The following is an 18,772-nucleotide window of genomic DNA, read 5'->3' as shown; positions in this document are numbered from 1 at the left end:
ATATTAATTCTTAAATATTCAGTGATTAAACTAGTATTTGGTATTTCTTTTACTTATTAAAAACCTCACATCACTGTTGAATATGTGGGAAAACAAAACCCACCCCTGAAAAGGTTAAATTGTAAGCAAAAAGCAAGACACAAATTGAGGGCCTCATTTGCAAACCAGCCTATATTTACACATATAGGCTTACTCAAAAATAAGGAAACTTTAAAAACATTCAGAATCAACTGAAAGGTCAGCACAGTGATAGACGTCTCAGCAATTTAAATGTTAAGTTACCTGCATTCCTGGAAAGAATCAAAAGTAAAACACAAAATTATAAGTTTCTAAAAGCCTGGCTTTGAGAATTTTACTTAAGAAATGTTCATTATCGGGGCGCCTGGGTGGCGCAGTCGTTAAACGTCTGCCTTTGGCTCAGGGCGTGATCCCAGTGCTCTGGGATCGAGCCCCACACCAGGCTCCTCCGCTAGGAGCCTGCTTCTTCCTCTCCCACTCCCCCTGCTTGTGTTCCCTCTCTCGCTGTCTCTCTCTGTCAAATAAATAAATAAAATCTTAAAAAAAAAAAAAAAAAGAAAAGAAATATTCATTATCAAGTGCTACTCTGGCACTTGCTTGCCTTGGGATCCAAAGAGGAACAGTACAAAATCTCTGTCCTCTAGGAATACTCATCCTACTGTCGGAGCCTGAAATAAACAGACTAAATGATACAGTGCGTCCAAGAACAGACCACATGTCAAATACATAAATCTAACTATTCTGAGGGCCAATGTCCTCGCAAAGGTCCTGCACTGAGACCCAAAGGATGATGCAGGGGTTCTCTAAGCAGATAATAGAGGGAAAGACACCCCAGGCAGAGAGAATCCTATGTCCATGCCACACCAGAACCAAAAGTGGCACAGGCAGCCAAACCTGAAAACCCTCATTCCACCGCCCTCACTGCGCTATCAAATCAATGTGGTTGCACCCAGCTAGATGCAGGGCAATCTAAGATCTCCCTGAGTCCCAAAAAGGCACAAGATAGGAAATCGTCCTTACCCTCTCATACTCTCACTCAACCAACATACCTCCCACTGTCTAAAACAATGAGACAAAGCCCAAAGAAGGGAAAACTGAGACACATCTGACCACTTCCTTTGGCAGGAAAGGGAGTGGGGTTTCTTTTACCTTCTTTACATTGGATCTTCATTCTTCCTGACTCTCGCTATGCCTTAATGGTAAGCAGGGCGTTTCTTTAAACTACCGGAGGACCCTATAGTTCAGTGAACTGAGATCTCCAACCTAGGCTGGAAACAAAAAGAGTAAAAAGATTTAGAAAATTTTCTCTCAAGACAATGCTCTGGCTTGCAGAGCTATTAACTTATTGAATAACCCAATTGTGCGTGTCAGAAGCCAAATATTATGTCTTTCTCTCTGACTTACTTCTCCTTGACCCACACCCTCCCCACAGATGGAAGACTCCTAAAACCTAGAGCAAATGTTTTGTATGGAAAAGGCAAAAGACAGAAAGGACATTAATAATTTTCCAAAGACTACCTCCATTGCACATACACAAGAGCCTCCATTAGAACAGATAGACAAGTTCATTATAACATAATCACAGTCCAATGCACATAGACACACATACATACCCCTACAATGCTTTCTGCCTTTGTATATATTATTTCTAAAAGTCTTACTTTTTCATTTCCTGTTTTCTTGTATGTCATCGACTTTGATTAATAAAGTACTAGAATTTTTAAATTATTTTCTTACTTTTATTATGAGATGACAGAAAAATCTAAAGGCCTCCTCTTAGGAAAATACTGCAATTTTTTTTTTCCAAATAATCAACAGAGGCCTTGAGATATGTATCTAATTTATAATAAGCAGAGAGCTATTTTTTAGGCAGTATTTTTCAATATGTAATACTATCTTATATACACATATAATCACTGTTAATTGGCCACTGCATTCTACTTATTGCAGGAACCTAGGACTTTACTATGTTTCTCCCACCCCAAGTATTTCTTGAGGTCCCAAGGATGTTATGTATGCACACAGTGAGCCTGTAGTATCCTTGGTTTTATTTCTTCCTGCACTGACCCATCTGCTGTATATCTCCATGGCCTGCAGGCCTGCTGACACTGCTAGATACCACCATCTTCTACAGACTCCAGTCTCCTGCTGACACCATTGCTCAAAGACCAGTGCCTCAAGCAGCCACAACTGCAAAGTGGATAAGAAGGGTTCTCTTCATGTTTTAGGGTTACACTGTTGGAGAAATACTATAAGCAGTGCTACTACTTGTGCACAAATGTCTCACAGAGCTTTTATGAAACAACTCTTCCAATTTTCCCGTAAAACTTACCCTATGTGGCTTTCTGGCCTCAGCTATAAGTCCAAGATAGGCTGAACTATTAGTCAAATCTAAGTGGCAGATACATACCTTCACAAGAATCACTGTTCTTCCTCCAAAGACTAAGGCTTAGCATTTGGGTCAAACGGGTCTATCTGACTCTTCCCTTAAGAACAGTCCCACTGCAGGTTTCTCAGTGATATATGCAAGTAGAATTCTAGTGGGCCTACCCAGGTTTGCCAGACATTTCCAAAGATGTCTGAAAACCAACAATGAATAAAGCTTAGGCTGAAGGTGGTGAGTCTGCTATGTATACTTTTTTTCCTTCCAAACCTAATAAGATGATAAATAGAGACTGTAAAATTCAAAGTATTGCTGCCATGCTTATAGGACTAGTGTTCCATGTTCTGGAATTAACAAAAATAAAACTCTTTCAAAATACTAGGGTCTGTAGGCGCTATCTCCCAAAACTGAAAGACAAGATGTGAACAAGATGGCAGTACAGAAATTTCTAGCACTCATTACCTCCCAGAAGCATCAATTTGAACAACTATCCACATGTAAAAAACCTTCACAAGAGGTAAAAATTCAAATAAAGAGGTACAGCACCTGAGTAGAGCACAGAAATAAGAAAAGATGAAGAGAATGGGAAAGACAGTTTCACATTACTCCTGTCCCCTTTCCCCTCCCTAAGCCTGGGCAGCTTAAAGGAAAAGAGACATCTTCTTGTGGGGGAAGCAGAGAAGAGTGAGCACCCAATTTCACCATGAACCCCAGCACCAGGCCTGCACCAACAGGCCAAATCCCACAAACCCAGTCTCCCAACCCACCCTACCTTCAGCTGGCTCCCATGGCCCCAAGTAACTCCTATGACCCTAGGCTTCCAGCAAGCCCCCATGAACAGAGGCTCCGAGTGGACTCGCAGGCTCCTGGCCAGCACCAGACCAACTCCTGTGGCCTTAGGCCCCCAGCCCATCCCAGCACAAGTCCCCTACTAAATTTAAGCTATAATCTAGATTAAATGAACCTTACAGACACATAAAGAACATTCCACCCAACGGCAGCAGAACACACGTTCTTCTGAAGGGCACATAGAACACGGATCATACGTTAGGTCACAAAACAAGCCTTAGCAAATGTAACAACACTGAAAGCATACCAAGCATTCTCTTCCAAACACAACAGTATAACACTAGAAGTCAATAAAAGGAGGAAAACTGGAAAATTCACAAACATTTGAAATTAAACAACATCCTCCTGACCAACCAATGGTTTGAAGGAAAAACATCAAAAAAGAAATCAAAATATATCTTGAAACAAATGAAAGTTGAAACACAACATACCAAAATTTATGGGATGTAGCAAAAGCAGTTCTAAGAGGGAAATTTATACTCATAAATACCTACATTAAGAAAAAAAAAGTTCTCAGGGGCACCTGGGTGGCTTAATTGGTTAAGTGTCCAACTCTTGATTTCAGCTCTGGTCATGATCTCAGGGGTGTGAAATTGAGCCCCACGTTGGGCTCTCTGGTGGGCATGGAGCCTATGATTCTCACTCTCTTTCTTCCACTGCCCTCCCCCTACCCCTCTAAATAGAAAGAAAGAAAGAAAGAAAGAAAGAAAGAAAGAAAGAAAGAAAGAAAGAAATCAAATAAACAACCTAACTTTAACCTGCAAGAAATTAGAAAAAGAAAAAAAGACCAAAATTAGTAAAAGAAATAACAAAGATCAGAGCAGAAATAGAGACCAGCAAAACAATAGAAAAGATCAATGAAAATAAGAGCTATTTTTTAAACGACAAACTACAATGATAACCCATTAGCTGGACTAAGAAAAAAAAAAGAGACATAAATCAAATAAAATCAGAATTGAAAGAGGAGAAATTACGATCGACATCACAAAAATATAAAGCACCATAAGAGGCTACTATGAACAATTACATACCAACAAACTGGATAATCTAGAAGAAATGGATAAATTCCCAGAATCATGTTTGGCTGGTGCAGTCAGTAGAACATGCGACTCTTGGTCTTGGGGTTGTGAGTTCTGGCCCCATGTTGGGTGTAAAGCTTACTTTAAAAAAGAAATTATAAAAAGAAGAAAAGACTGAATCATGGAGAAATAGAAAATCTGAACAGACTAATAACAAGAAGACTGAAGCAGTAATCAAAAACTTCCCAACAAAGAAAAGTTCAAGACCAGATGGTTTCACGGAAACCATCACAGAATTTACTAAACATTTAAAGGAAGAATTAATGCCAATCTTTCTCACATTCATCCAAAAGTTGAAGAGGGAACACCTGTAACTCATTTTATGATGCCAGCATTACCCTAATATCAAAGCCAGATAAGAATAACAGAAGAAAAGAAAATTACAGGCCAATATCCCTAACAAATATAGATGCAAAAATTCTCAACAAAAATGCTAGCAGACCAAAATCAATAGCACATTAAAAGTATCAGATACCACATCAAATGAGATTCATACAGGAGATGCAAGAATGGTTCAACACACACACAGAGCAATAAAAAAGATACACTGCCTTAATATGTTAAAACCATATGATCATCTCAATAAATGCAGACAAAGTATTTGACAAGATTCAACACTTTTCATGATTAAAACTCCCAACAAACTGAGTATAAAAGAACATACATCAACATAATAAATGCCACACATGACAAGCCCCTAGCTAACATCATACTCAATGGTAAAAGCTTGAAAGCTTTTCCTCTAAGATCAGAAACAAGACAAAAGGGGCCACTCTCACCACTCCTATTCAACATAATACTGGAAGTCCTGGCCAGAGTAATTGGGCAAGAAAAACGAAGAAATTCCATCCAAATCAGAAAGGAAGAAATAAAACTATTTCTGTTTGCAGATGATCTTATACATGGAAAATCCTAAAGACCATCGAAAAATTGATAAACAAATTCAGTAAAGATGCAAGACACAAAATCAACATATGAAATCAGTTAGAATCCTGGGGCCCCTGTCTGGCTCAGTTAGTAGAGCATGTGACTCTTGATCTCAGGTTGTTCAAGCCCCATGTTGGGTGTGGAGCCTACTTTAAAAAATACATTTAAAAAACAAGCCTATTAAAAAAAAATCAGTTGGGATTCTATATACTAACAACAAAACATCTGGAAAAGAAATAAAACAATCCCATTTACAATAGCATCAAAAACTATAATATACTTAGGAATAAGTTTAGGGCAAAAGATATGTACACTGAAAATTATGACACTGATGAAAAGATTAAAAATGACACAAATAGGGGCACCTGGGTGGCTCACTCAGTTGAGCATTTACCTTCAGCTCCAGTCATTATCCCAGGGTCCTGGGATCCCTGGGATTGAGTCCCCCCACAGGGCTCCCTGCTCAGCAGGGAGTCTGCTTCTCCCTCTGCCCCTCCCCCCACTCATTATCTCTCCCTCTCTCTCTCTCTCACATGCTCTCTCTCAAGTAAATAAAATCTTTTTTTTAAAAATGACACAAATAAACGGAAAGATATCCCATGCTCATGGATCAGAAGAATTAATACTATTAAAATGTCCATACGGCTCGAGCTATCTATAGATTCAAGGCAATCCCTACCAAAATTCCAATGACATTTCTCACAGAAATAGAAAAAACAATAGGAGAATTTTTATGGAACCACAAATACCCTCAAATAGCCAAAGCAATCTTCAGCAAAAACAAGCAAACAAAGCTGGAGGTATCCCACCTCCTGATTTCAAACTTTATTACAAAGCTATAGCAATCAAAACAGTATGGTAGGCACAGAAACAGACACATAGACCAACAGAACAGAATGAGAGCTCAGTGGTCAATATTTGACAAGGGAGCTAAGAATACTCAAAGGGGAAAGGACAGTCCCTTCTTTAAATAGTGCTGAGAAAACCAGAGAGTCACATGCAGAAGAATGAAATTGGACCCCTATCTTACATCACTCACAAAAATTAACTTGGGATAAAAGACTCATTTAAGACCTGAAAATGTGAAACTCCTAGAAGAAAACAAAGGGGAAATAGATCCTTGACGTTGATCTTGACAATATTTTGGACATGACACGAAAAGCATTAAGCAGCAAAAGCAAAAATAAATGAGTGTGACTACATCAAACTAAAAACCTCTGTACAGCAAAATAAGCAACCTATGGAATTGGAAAAAAAATATTTGCAAACCATATATTAGTAAGAAGTTAATATCCAAAATATATGAAGAACTCTTATAACTCAATAGCAAATAATAATAATGATAATAATAATAATAATTTTAAAAATGGGCAGAGGATCTGGATAGACATTTTTCCATACATACAAATGGCCAACAGGTACATGAAAAGATGCTCAACATTAGTCACCAAGGAAATGCAAATCAAAACCACAATGAAGTATCATCTCACACCATAATAACATGGCTATTATCAAAAAGAAAAGAGATAACGTTGGCAAGGACAAGGAGAAAAGGGAACCACGGTGCACTATTGATGGGAACACAAATTGGTACAACGACTATGAAAAAAAGTACGAAGATGCCTCAAAAAACTACCAGAACTACCATATGATTCAGCAACCCACTTCTGGGTATAGATATAGAGGAAGTGAAATCACTATTTGAGAGGAGTCTATACTCCTCTGTGTTCATTGTGACATTATTCACAATTGCAAGACGTAGAAAGAACATCAGTGTCCATAAATGGATGAACTGATAAAGGAAATGGATGAATGGGGGGGATGGAATGGAAAAAAAAGTTATACATATATAATGAAATATTATTCAGCCATCAGAAAGAAGGAAGTCCTGCCATTTGCAACATGGATGGACCATAAGGGCATTATGCTAAGTGAAATACATCACAAAAACAAATACTGTATGATCTCACTTATATGTGGAATCTTAAAAAGTTGAACTTAAGAGTAGAATAATGGTTGCCAGAGGTTGAAAGGGTGGGGGAAATGGGGAGATGTTGGTGAAGAAGTGTAAGATGGGGATATAAGGTACACAATGCTGACTAAACTTAACAATACTGGCTTATATACTTGAAAGTTGCTTAGAGAGTAAATCTGAAATGTTCTCAACCCCCCCCCCAACACACACACACAAAAGGTAATTATGTGAGGTGATGCTGCTGTTAACTAACCTTATTGTGGTAATCATTTTGCGATATGTATGTGTATCATATCATCATGCTGTACACATTAAACTTACACAATGTTATATGTTAATTACATCACAATAAATCTGGAAAAAGAATTTAACATTAAAAAAAAAGAAAAACAAAGATGATCAAAGGAGAGGAAAATGTATTATTCTTAAGGTCTCATCAGGTCCTACTAAAGTTAAGTCCAGAATTCAATGAACAAAAGAAAGTGGATTTCTTATGCTTCCTTCTGCATTCCTCTGAATGAATTCAGCCCCCAGTAGTGGCTACACTATTAAGTATGATTTCAAGACAGTTCCATTTTAAAAAAGGGGGGGGCAAAACAGAAAATACCTTCCTTATGATTTCAAGCCGTCTTCTTTAAACTCTTTACATATTTTAGTAAAAAAAATAAAGCTTTCTTTAGACTCCAATTCTTAAGTCTTACTTGACACAAGAGAAAAATTAAAACCAATCTTTAATCTTCTGATATCTATTAAATTTTTAATAACAAAATTGGGGGACGGGAATCCTTCCAAGCTCTTTCCCTAACAGATACATGTCTATCCTGTGTTGAATAGCATCATTTAAGAGATGAAACAAGAATGTCTATTTTGGGGACGCCTGGGTGGTTCAATTGGTTAAGGTCTTGCCTTCAGCTCAGGTTGTGATCCTGGGGTCCTGAGATCGAGTCCCACTAAGTGCTCCTTGCTTGGTGGGAGCCTGCTTCTCCCTCTGCCTTCCCTCCCTCTGCTTGTGCACTCTCTCTCAAAAATAAATAAATAAAATCTTTAAAAAAAAAGTTTAAGAATAACTACTTTGAATCAGGCACTAAACACCAGCAAGCATGCTTTAACACATCACATAACGGAGGCTGACTTCTATTTTCTTTATCCTAAAGTTCTGTTATCTTAAGTAGTAGCAATCATTATTAGTCAAATCAAAAATATTAAAATGAATGAGGAAAATCCAAAGCAATGTTCCCAGAAGTAGAAGAGTACATATAATAAAACTGATGGATAGAACACGGAAAAGAATTATCAAAAGCTCCCTGATTAACTGGAAGGAGACCAAAATTCAGAGCAAAAGTCTCTCGGTTTTTCTTCAGAAAGGTCAGACGTGACCTCCAGTGCTATGGGGAAGGTAAAAGTTGTTCAGACAGGGCAAACAGGGGCGCTTGGGTGGCTGCCAGTTAAGCGCCTGCCTACGGCTCAGGTCATGATCCCAGGATCCTGGGATGAGCCTGCTTCTCCCTCTGCCTCTGCCACAACCCCCCACCTCCACCCTACTCCCCACCACCCGCGCTCATGCTCCCTCTCAAATAAATAAATAAAATCTTAAAAAAAAAAAAAAAAAGACAGGGCAAACAGTAAGCAAATAATTTAAGTTTCTTAAGTATTGTTTTTGTTTACACAAACAGCAACTTAAAATTAGAAATAAAACCTTGTATGGAATTAAATAATTTGCCTCCTTCTGCAAATACGCTTAAATTTTTACCTCCCACATTATCCCCTTTAGTCTTCCATTTTCTCTTTCCTTAGCTAAATACCAAAACATATTTTCTATTGTTTTCACCCTTACTTCAGTCCTTACTTAAGCTTCCATTTGAAAATTAACCTGAAAGATCTGACTCAGGCCCAAACTGAATTCTTCCAGCGCTAGTTAAACGGTAAGTTATATAAACAGGTGGAAAAATATAAAGACAGGTTATCTGCCGAGCGTCCACAGTAAATATTAGGGGTTAATTCCCCGACAATAAGAAAGATGAGATAAATTACCAACTCTACTTCAACGACACGCCCTAATGCTAAAGATTTAAAGTTCAGAAACTCTGGAGGAGTCTGGCTTGAAACAAAGGTGAACATTTTCTGGGTGGTGGAGATATGAGTTATTACTTTTTTCTAATATTTTTTCTAGTCTTCAAACGGGGCGGGGTGGGGGGAGGGTGTGAACTGGGAAGGAACTAAAGCGAAAAGCCACTGCAGGTGACGGTGCAGGCCCAATACCAGGAGGTCAACCTTTATCAGTCTCCACTGTCCCTTTAGCCTCGAAGACCAGGGAAACTCGTAGCGTGTCACCCAAGCCGGGCCCCACCTTGCTCCGGCCTTTCCCCTCCTCAAGATGGCAGCAGGCGCGAAAATCCGGGGCGGCGCGCGCGGCACTCTGGGAGCGGAAAAAGGAGACGGCGGCGGCGGCCGAGCCGGAAGAGGAGGAGCCGGGCCTGGAGGATCCGCGAGAGTCGCTGCGGCTGCCGGTGTTTGCGGGTCGCAAGGAGCGGGGTCTGGCGGGCGGGGTGTGTCGCGATGCCGGAGCTGGCGGTGCAGAAGGTGGTAGTTCACCCCCTGGTGCTGCTCAGTGTGGTGGATCATTTCAACCGGTGAGCGGGTGCGCGGGGCGGCCTATCGGGATCGCCGTTGCTGAGTCACTGGCACGCTGGGACGGCGCGGCGGCCGCGGGAGCGCTGAAGGGCCGGGGGTGGCACTAACTCGCCGAGAGGCCCGGACCAGCCTCGGATCACGAAGCCTAAATCACCCAGCCTCATCCCCCGTCCCGAGCCGGTACTCCGCGGTCCGGACTGTTCGTTCTTTTACCAAAGTCCGTACGCTGCCAGAGTATGGGGGGCAAGATTCATTTGGCCCTGATCCCCCAGGCCTCGTGCCCATCTGTCACCTCGTCCCCCCCTTTTCACCAAAAAGACTCGGTGCGTGGGAAAGTCCTGCAGATTAGCGTTTCTGTACCTCTGAAAGCTGTCACCAATATTCTGGTCTCAGGACCTTGAAGGGCTCCCTTGAAGAGCTGTGGTTTCTAAGCAGGAATCTGTTTGACGGTAACCTAAAATGTAGATTAGGTGTCAAGCTTTTCTTTCAAAAGTGAGAGCGTTAGTAGCTTTGGGCATTAATGAATAAGCTGAAACATCCCACAGATGTTTCTTCTCCTTCCCTTGTTTTGGAGCTGTTCGTCCCGCTGGACCTGTTACACGTGTTCGTAACTTTTACAAGATAATTACTTGAATTGGCAAGTGTAGAGACCCATTTGGGAGCATCTGTTACAAAGTCAGCTGCGAAGTGCCTGCTACAACTTGAGTCGTACAACTACTTGTTCAACCATAGCTAATAAAACAGTCAAGACTCCATGAGGTTTAGGGTCCCCAGTTCTGCTGCTTTGCAGAGCCTTCAGCCTAACAGGATATGCATGCATTCCCACTGTGCAGTAGTCACTGTCTTTCTCCTATAGGATGCTAGAGGTGCTAAGGGGACAAGCACCATTTCTGTTCTATTCGAAGGACATAGTGCAGACAGACACTGCTAGACCAAAAGAAAAGCACATGAGTGTGGAACTTTCCTTTGAAGTGTGGGGATTCAGGGCCTAAGATTTCCCCAAAAATCAGAACCACCAGGGATACAGGATCCTTAACTTTGACCCAAATCCCAAACTTAGTAAGCGTTTATAAATTTGCCAGACAATATGTTTACAAAAGCAGTACAGTGAAATCAGTGACTGTTAAGGAACTGTAGTTCGTTTCACAGTGGCCTCTGTCTTTCCTTTGAATGTGGAGTTGTATTGTGTGTGTCTCACACTTCCTAGTGGTCAAAGGAGAATTCTATATGAAGGTCAGTGAAATGAGATTGTATAAGTGAAAACACTTGTAATTCTTGAAGACAGAAGTCACTAAGGAGGTTTGACAAGTAGATACAAATTCTGAAGTAAACTCTTTCTCATTCAGCCATCCTGTCAGTGTGATGAGTCACCAGCTGCTCACTTCTGACTTCTGCCTGAGTAAGCCATTCACAGAGACCACAGATGGCCCACGTATACCTGAGCATCGGAACCCATGTTCTGAGCCCCTAAATGGTACAAAGAATTAGAACTTCTAGTGGGGCTTGTGCACATGGAATAGATATTCCAGAGAACAGCTGGCAAGCCAGCCCGTAAAAGTGGTTCTACTTTAAAGTGTTTCTTTCAGAAAATATTTAAGGATAGGGAAGATGGGGAAAGTTTAAAGGAGAAAACTGCAAAAGAAAAAGTTAAAGGTGGCAGCATAACTTAAATGAAATATACTTTCAAACACCAAGTAGCATTTTAAAACTCTTCAGACCTGGGGGGGGGGTTCATTTTCTCCATTTTCAGGTTCTAGAAAGTTTGATATTTTTCTGAGCATGTATTTCTTGCAGTCAACAGTGTAAAGCCTGCCAATGTACAAAGTTGATGAATTTCCCATTGTATTTATTAAAATTTAATATTAAGGACTAACCTGACGCTATTATATTTGTTTAGTGGGATTAGTTCCCAGGTAAGCTAAGTTGTATCTGTACCGTTGATATTTCCTTTTGAGTATCTAATTGTTGGGTCCACGTTTCTGTGTGCTTGTCAGACTGACCTTCTGCTTTCTCCTTCAGAATAGGCAAGGTTGGAAACCAGAAGCGTGTTGTTGGTGTGCTTTTGGGGTCATGGCAAAAGAAAGTACTCGACGTATCCAACAGTTTTGCAGGTATAAGACAAATCTTACGTTGTTCTGCGCCTGGGTTAAAATGTCAAATATCTCAAAAATTAAAAAAAAGAAACTTTTATGGTTTCCACTTTTACTACAACCCAGAAATTCTCTTTCAGAATTGCTGAAGTATGAGAGGAAGGCTAAAGGTTACTCACTAAACTGAATAGTAAATATTTTAAATTTGCAGGCCATATGGTCTCCATTACAACTGCTCAGCCCTGTATTGTAGCAGGAAAGCAACTACAGACAGTACGTTGACAAAGGGGTAGCTGTATGCTAGCAAAACTTTATAAAAATAGGCAGCTCTGATGTCATTTGTAAGTCCCTGCACTAGACTGTTAACCATGATTATGGGTTGGCAGAGGGAGATGGAGACCATTACCTTTTACTCAGTGTCATGAACCTTTACAAGAATGTATCTGTGTATTTTACAATTAAAGTTAACAACAAAGAACAAAATAATTGCTCTAGAATGAACTCTAGACTAGAGGTCACAAACTCCAGTATCTGAAAGGACCAAGCAGAAATGTCATTCAGCAAAGGGAAATATTAGGAAGTGATGGGGCTTTTAGCAAACTGACGAGCATGTGTCCATTTTAAAGGGGGAAACCTGTCTGGCTCTAGCCAGTTGTTGCCAGGCCTTCCAATTTCAAGTGAAGCCGGAATTCTGGATTTTTATATGAAATCTCCCAGTTTTTAATGAGAGCAACTCAAAAATAATTTTAATACCATATTGGACAAACCAAACACGTAGGTGGATCCTATGGGGCCTAGGAGTCTCCTAAGCTAGTTCTATCCAGCACCCTAAACTAAATCTTACTTTTTTTTCTCTAGTCCCTTTTGATGAAGATGACAAAGATGATTCTGTCTGGTTTTTAGACCATGACTATTTGGAAAACATGTATGGAATGTTTAAGAAGGTCAATGGTATGTCTTGATGTTTTGTTTTGTTTTTTTAAGAAGGCATTGTGGCATTGATTTATACGTGTGTGTATGTGTGTATGCGTGCGCCCAGGTACATGCCGCCGATGTCTTTTCATTTTTTAGTATTCCCTTTTCTTTGTTTAATATCAAGGGCTCTTTCACTTAGCTATACTTGTAAGACTAGTGGTAGTAGAGGAATGAGGGAGAATAAATGAGAAACTAGAGTAGCAATTTAAGGCCAGCTAGACCCACCTAGGTTTTGGAGCTAGCCAGCCCTGCCTAACGGAAAAGTGAAGAATTATGAAACTAAATCCACCTGCCCCTAGACCTTAAGTACCTTCAGGGTCAATATATCTCTCTGTCACATAAATCATTTTCATTTTATTTCATTATAGCAACGACATACACTTTGGAAATATTTATTCCCACAACGTTCACAGTTCCAATCTCTGTGACATAGACTTGCGTTTGTTTATATGTTGCCTTGGAATTGTTTCCTAGTGTCATGTGTGACTGGTCTCAACTAGTCTGAGATACAGATATCTCTGGATTTCCCTCATTGCTTATTTTCTGAGAATTCTGTTTTTCAGTTTCAGATTTCACAGGTATGTCAAGGTTTAAAATAGATGTCTGGAATTTTGAAAAGGGTAGAGAACATAAGGACTAGAGTTCTTACCACCCTTTTTGAGGGAATTCTATAGATCTTCATGAAACAGTTCAAACCCACTAATGTTTTCCTTCCCAGCCAGAGAAAGAATAGTTGGGTGGTACCACACAGGCCCTAAACTACACAAGAATGACATCGCCATTAACGAACTCATGAAAAGATACTGCCCTAACTCAGTAAGTGCACTCTATCTTTAAAACTCTTGAATGATATTCCTTACCAGCTAACTTACATAAGCATCCTAGGAAGGATCGGGTAGTAAATCATTTCACTGCTTATTCTCTAAACTGTTTGTGTTAATTGGTAGCGGTTTGTATAGTATACAATAACCTAGGATATTTAATAAGTAACAATAAATATGTGCTAAGTGCTTAATCCTCTCGGTAGCTATATGGGGTTGTTCTCCTTACAACAAGAAAACTGAGGTTCAGAATTGTTAGTAAGGTCTCATACATGTGGGGGCCAGGATCAAACCATTGGCTGTCTTGATTCTGACTTCCTCATGCTTGATAACCACACCATACTTTCAGCTTGTTTTCGGATGGTGGTGAAGAGCAGAGCAGATGGTGGGATCACATGAAATGTAGACTCATTTCTGCTGAAAATTCCAGCTTTTGTCTGGTTGAATGAAATAGCTTCAGTAATCATCATAAGAAGAATGGCTGTGATTATTCCTTACGTGCTTGGTGTGAGGTTGTTTGCTAAATTATGTTTTTCTGCCAGGTACTGGTCATCATTGACGTGAAGCCAAAGGACCTGGGACTGCCCACAGAAGCATATATTTCAGTGGAAGAAGTCCATGATGTAAGTTCTCTTGCTATGAGCCGAGGAGATTAGATTTGCTGCTTATTGGACGATTTGGATGTTGTGTTGTTTTTAAGTCAACAACTCTTTTATCTCCAACAAAGAGTAGGTTGTTGATTTTTGTCAACAGTTTGGTACTATGTTTCTTTCCCCCTTGAGTTTTTGAATCACCAAATTTTAGGAATCAAGAGGACCATAGAAATCTAAAATCCCCTTTTACACATGAAATTGAGGACCAGAGTCATCATGTGAATGCCCAGAGATGTTCACAGCAAAGTAAATGCAGAGCCTGTGAGCTTAGTCTTAATCTAATACAGTTTCCACTGTCCAGCTCCTCTGTGCCAGCATTCCTTTCTCCTTGAAGATTTTCATTCTGTATAGACGAGATAGAGTTTTTCAAATAGAGTGGGTCAGAGCTGCGTGGAGCCAGATGGCAAGACCCATCTGTGTGATTTGACACCTGAATACTCAGCTCCCCAGCATCCAATACCTGCTGTGTGCTTTGGGTGTCGACACAAAGAGGTTCCAGAATATAGCTTTTCTCTATTTCCAGGAAAACTCAACTTAGATTCTAGGGTAGCATTTGATGTGAAAATATATGTGTGTGTTGTTGGGAGCATAAAATTTTGCACTTGAGCTCAATCTTGAATTTCCAGAGTCAAAAGTCTGAGGATAAAGTCTGCCTTTGGATTTAGATATGTAGAATTTATCTTTATATTCAGTTTTTAAATCAGGAAAAAAATTTTAGGTTAACTCCCTGCAAATGTTCCTTGCACTGAGCTCTGTCCTCCTGTTTCTCTTTTTGCTTTGCCACTAGGGAGTTTAGATCAAAATTTATTTCCGTGTTGCAGTAAGGCTTTCATCCTTGATGTGATATAGTTTTTTAAGTTAATTTTACTCTGCCTTTTTCAAAAGAGAATTAGAGGCCCTTATACACACACACAGAGCAAGATTTTTAAATAGGGGATGGAAGGGACACGAAGGCCACAATATTAGATGAGGCCAAGGCAAAATGAGCACCTGAAAAGGCATTCCATGCAGTCCTGACCATTCTAGCAAAGTGAAGAGTAAAATGGCATTTGCAGGATTCACATTGTCCTGGATAAAATAATTACTGCTAACATTTATATCACTTAGTATAAGTTAAGTGACTTTCCCAAGGTCCCACAGCTCCTTTGAAACCCAGGCAGTCTGGCTCCAGAGTCTGCCTTCACTGCTATGCTCTCCTGCCTTGCAGACATTTTACATCCATTCCAGAAGATGTACAGCCTCTTCTGGCATGAGAGCTGAGGAAAGTTGCTCCTGAATCCCATCAGGAAGTCACTAGGTGATACAGTGAACCATATTCCTGAACAGACCCTCTGACTAATTCAGGCCACCGGGAAGCCGGTTATTCTCACTGCGATGTTTTGGTGCTCCGGCATCATTTGATCTGAAGGACAGTTAGATTATCTGAGCTTGCCTATGAGCTTGCCTCCAGTACACGTATTCTGTATACTGCCTATTCTAGAAAGAACTATATGCTTTAAAAGTCAACCTAATTGAGACTTCCTTAAGTGTCCATCCCCACAGTGGGCTTAAGGGATTATCAAGATTTTCCTCAAAAACACTGAGCAGGGCCACGGCAGTGTCATTCCAGAAGGCTGAACTCTGTGGACTCTGGGAAACAAACTGAGGGCTTCAGAGGGGAGGGGGGTGGGGGACTGGGATAAGCCGGTGATGGGTATTAAAGAGGGCACATATTGCATGGTGCACTGGGTGTTATACGCAAATAATGAATCATGGAACATTACATCAAAAACTAAGGATATACTGTATGGTGACTAACATAACAAAATAAAAATTATAATGAAAAAAAAAAAAGGCTGAACTCTCAAAGCAAACCTCACCCCTTTCTGCTAGCACTTGGGAAGCCTACTAATGTACCCATGAGGTCATCTGACTGAAAGCAGAGGAATCAAGGTGTGAAAGGAACACATGCTGGGGTGTTTGTAAGTAAATAACTATATTTAAGCCTCCTCTCCCAGGATGGAACTCCAACCTCAAAAACATTTGAGCATGTGACCAGTGAAATTGGAGCCGAGGAAGCCGAGGAAGTTGGAGTCGAGCACTTGTTACGGTGAGCCTCAGGACAGCATCCGAATCATAAGCAGCCCGAGAGGCTCTATTAGGAGTGGGGAGATCTGGGTTCCAGGCCTGGATCATTTCTGGCGTGTCCTGAGTTACAGTTTATGACTGTGGATAATACATCTTGTCGGCAAAGGGCAGTGTGTTCCCTGTGACAGGAACACGTGCAGGAAGGAAAGCAGGTGTGCGTTCTTCCTGTGTATGTTGTTTTCAGTAAAGGTAGCCAGTTGTCTGCGAAGAAGCTACGTTAGGATGGGTTATTTTAAAATATTATAATCCTGACTTAATTCAAAAGGGTCATAGTTTTTCTCAAATAAGATTCCCTGTAATTCAAAAAGTCCTGTCTGATGGAAGCTTCTTGCAACATCGCACAGATGTGGGTAGAGAAAATGCCACTCTTTTCAGGAACAGGGAAGTTGAAATAGCTCTTTTTTTTTTTAAGTGAAATGGTTTCAAAATGCCTTGTGATAAGAAAGATAAAATATATGCTCCAAATCAAAACTAAGGCAGTCTGCAAAGTGATGAAGTAACATTCTTCTTTTGAAAACTTGCCCTTCCCCACAAAGCTGGGTGTTCGCCTAGATTGTGAGAACCTGTGTGATAATACAGTATACTGATGCTTTTTCCTGCCCTTTCTTCTTGTGGGTTGTTACAGAGACATCAAAGACACTACAGTGGGCACTCTTTCCCAGCGGATCACAAACCAGGTCCATGGTTTGAAGGGACTGAACTCCAAGCTTCTGGATATCAGGAGCTACCTGGAGAAAGTGGCCACCGGCAAGCTGCCCATCAACCACCAGATCATCTACCAGCTACAGGACGTCTTCAACCTGCTGCCAGATGTCAGCCTGCAGGAGTTTGTCAAGGCCTTTTACCTGAAGACCAACGACCAGATGGTAGTAGTGTATTTGGCCTCGCTGATCCGTTCCGTGGTCGCCCTGCACAACCTCATCAACAACAAGATTGCCAACCGGGATGCAGAGAAGAAAGAAGGGCAAGAAAAAGAAGAGAGCAAAAAGGATAGAAAAGATGACAAAGAGAAAGAGAAGGAAAAGATTGATGGAAAGAAAGAAGAGAAAAAGGAGAAAAAATAAAACATGTCGCTTTTTAATTTGTAAATTAAAATCTTATAAACTAACTCAGTGTGCCACTAGAGGGTTCTTTTTACTTTAAGTGCTTGTTAAAAAGCTGTACTGCTGAGAGCTCTCTGGCCCGGGTCACTCTCCACTGTGGCGGGGAAGCGAGTGCACAGAGGGACTGAGCTCACAGCCGAACTGCGGCCTAGGCTGCCGTGCGTGGGGGATACGATAGCTCAGGCTTCAGATCGCATGAGAGAAGTGAAGAGGTAAACAGAACGTTACTGGTACTCTTCACTCTTACCTATAAAACTGGAAGTTGAATTTTCCCCATCTCACAAGACTCTTGGGGTTGGTTTTTGGCAGTTTGCAGAATTGCAAAATGGAATGCGTGAATTCCGTAAGCCTTAGAACACCCTGAGTTCTGACCCCTCTGAACTCTGTACCTGGAGCTCTGACATGCTCAGGGCTTGGGATCCACCTCCATATATTGTTTACCTTCAAAGACACAATTAAATGACTTGGTTTGTAAGTCTGTGTTCTAGTCATTTTTGATTCTGGGAGTGACACTTGTTTTCAGAAGCAGCCAAGACTTAGTTTTTAATTGAAGCTGCCTTAAAGAATTTAAACTTGGAATCTTTCATGAAAGAGAGTCTCATTCTTTTAAAAACAACTTGATGGTGAGAAGAGCTCTCAACTGAGCCCAGAAGACCTGGATCCTAGTTTGTGTTTCAGGTTTGTCATCTGTGAAGTCCCTAGAGCAGTTTTTCATAAGAGACACAGTTACTGCAGTAGGTCTAGGTATATCAGACCCCAAAGTTAGTGGGGAAGTTCTGGAGGATGGGACAAAGTCTCCCCACAGTAAGTGCTCAGGGCTCAGAACAAATAAGTACTTAATCATTTGACCTAGAGGAGTCCCTTTGATAATAATTCCCTCTCTTGAGCAGATAGAACCTAAGAGTTCTCTAATGCACCATATGGATTATCAATGTTCAAAAATTGAAAAATGTAATAAAATGGCACTAAAACTAAGTTGAATCTCAGAAACCACTTTATAGTGTTCTAATGTCTCAATGTTTACCAGAAACATCAATTTTTATTCCAAAGAGCTAATTAGTGGAAATTGGGAGTTGACAGTATGTGTAAACAAGCTTTTCTTCTACTTAATAGAGGCATGCCAACATAAGGGCTGACTTCA

The 18,772-nt window shown here is 40.5% G+C and overlaps 2 protein-coding genes across 2 annotated transcripts in view; one reads left to right on the top strand and one right to left on the bottom strand.

Moving 5' to 3' along the window:
• The window catches only part of ZFHX3 (zinc finger homeobox 3), a 1,297,849-nt gene extending 1,288,200 nt beyond the window's left edge, over positions 1 to 9,649 (bottom strand). Inside the window, exons 1-2 of the mRNA XM_057314209.1 lie at positions 9,579 to 9,649; positions 1,168 to 1,286 (exon numbers count right to left, since the gene is read on the bottom strand). The gene's annotated coding sequence lies outside the window, so the exon portion shown is untranslated. The remainder of the gene's footprint in view (positions 1 to 1,167; positions 1,287 to 9,578) is intronic.
• Positions 9,650 to 9,677: 28 nt separating this feature from the next.
• Positions 9,678 to 18,106, top strand: PSMD7 (proteasome 26S subunit, non-ATPase 7). The gene is made up of 7 exons (XM_026495132.4): positions 9,678 to 9,861; positions 11,882 to 11,973; positions 12,811 to 12,903; positions 13,646 to 13,743; positions 14,291 to 14,371; positions 16,399 to 16,490; positions 17,154 to 18,106. The coding sequence occupies exons 1-7, from the start codon at positions 9,788 to 9,790 to the stop codon at positions 17,590 to 17,592; spliced, it is 969 nt and encodes a 322-aa protein (XP_026350917.1). The 5' UTR covers positions 9,678 to 9,787; the 3' UTR covers positions 17,593 to 18,106.
• The last annotated feature ends 666 nt before the right edge of the window (positions 18,107 to 18,772 follow it).

Source organism: Ursus arctos, unplaced genomic scaffold (assembly GCF_023065955.2).
Source record: "Ursus arctos isolate Adak ecotype North America unplaced genomic scaffold, UrsArc2.0 scaffold_19, whole genome shotgun sequence".
NCBI lineage: Eukaryota > Metazoa > Chordata > Mammalia > Carnivora > Ursidae > Ursus > Ursus arctos.
This window is presented reverse-complemented; position numbering and strand designations above follow the sequence as displayed.

What these genes read in the sequence shown, in the direction of transcription:
- PSMD7 (XM_026495132.4), top strand. Translation starts at nt 9,788, where the DNA reads ATGCCGGAGCTGGCGGTGCAGAAGGTGGTAGTTCACCCCCTGGTGCTG. An exon ending in AATGTTTAAGAAGGTCAATG is followed by an intron (nt 12,904 to 13,645) that starts GTATGTCTTGAT and finishes TTTCCTTCCCAG; the next exon opens with CCAGAGAAAGAATAGTTGGG. An exon ending in GGAGTCGAGCACTTGTTACG is followed by an intron (nt 16,491 to 17,153) that starts GTGAGCCTCAGG and finishes GGGTTGTTACAG; the next exon opens with AGACATCAAAGACACTACAG.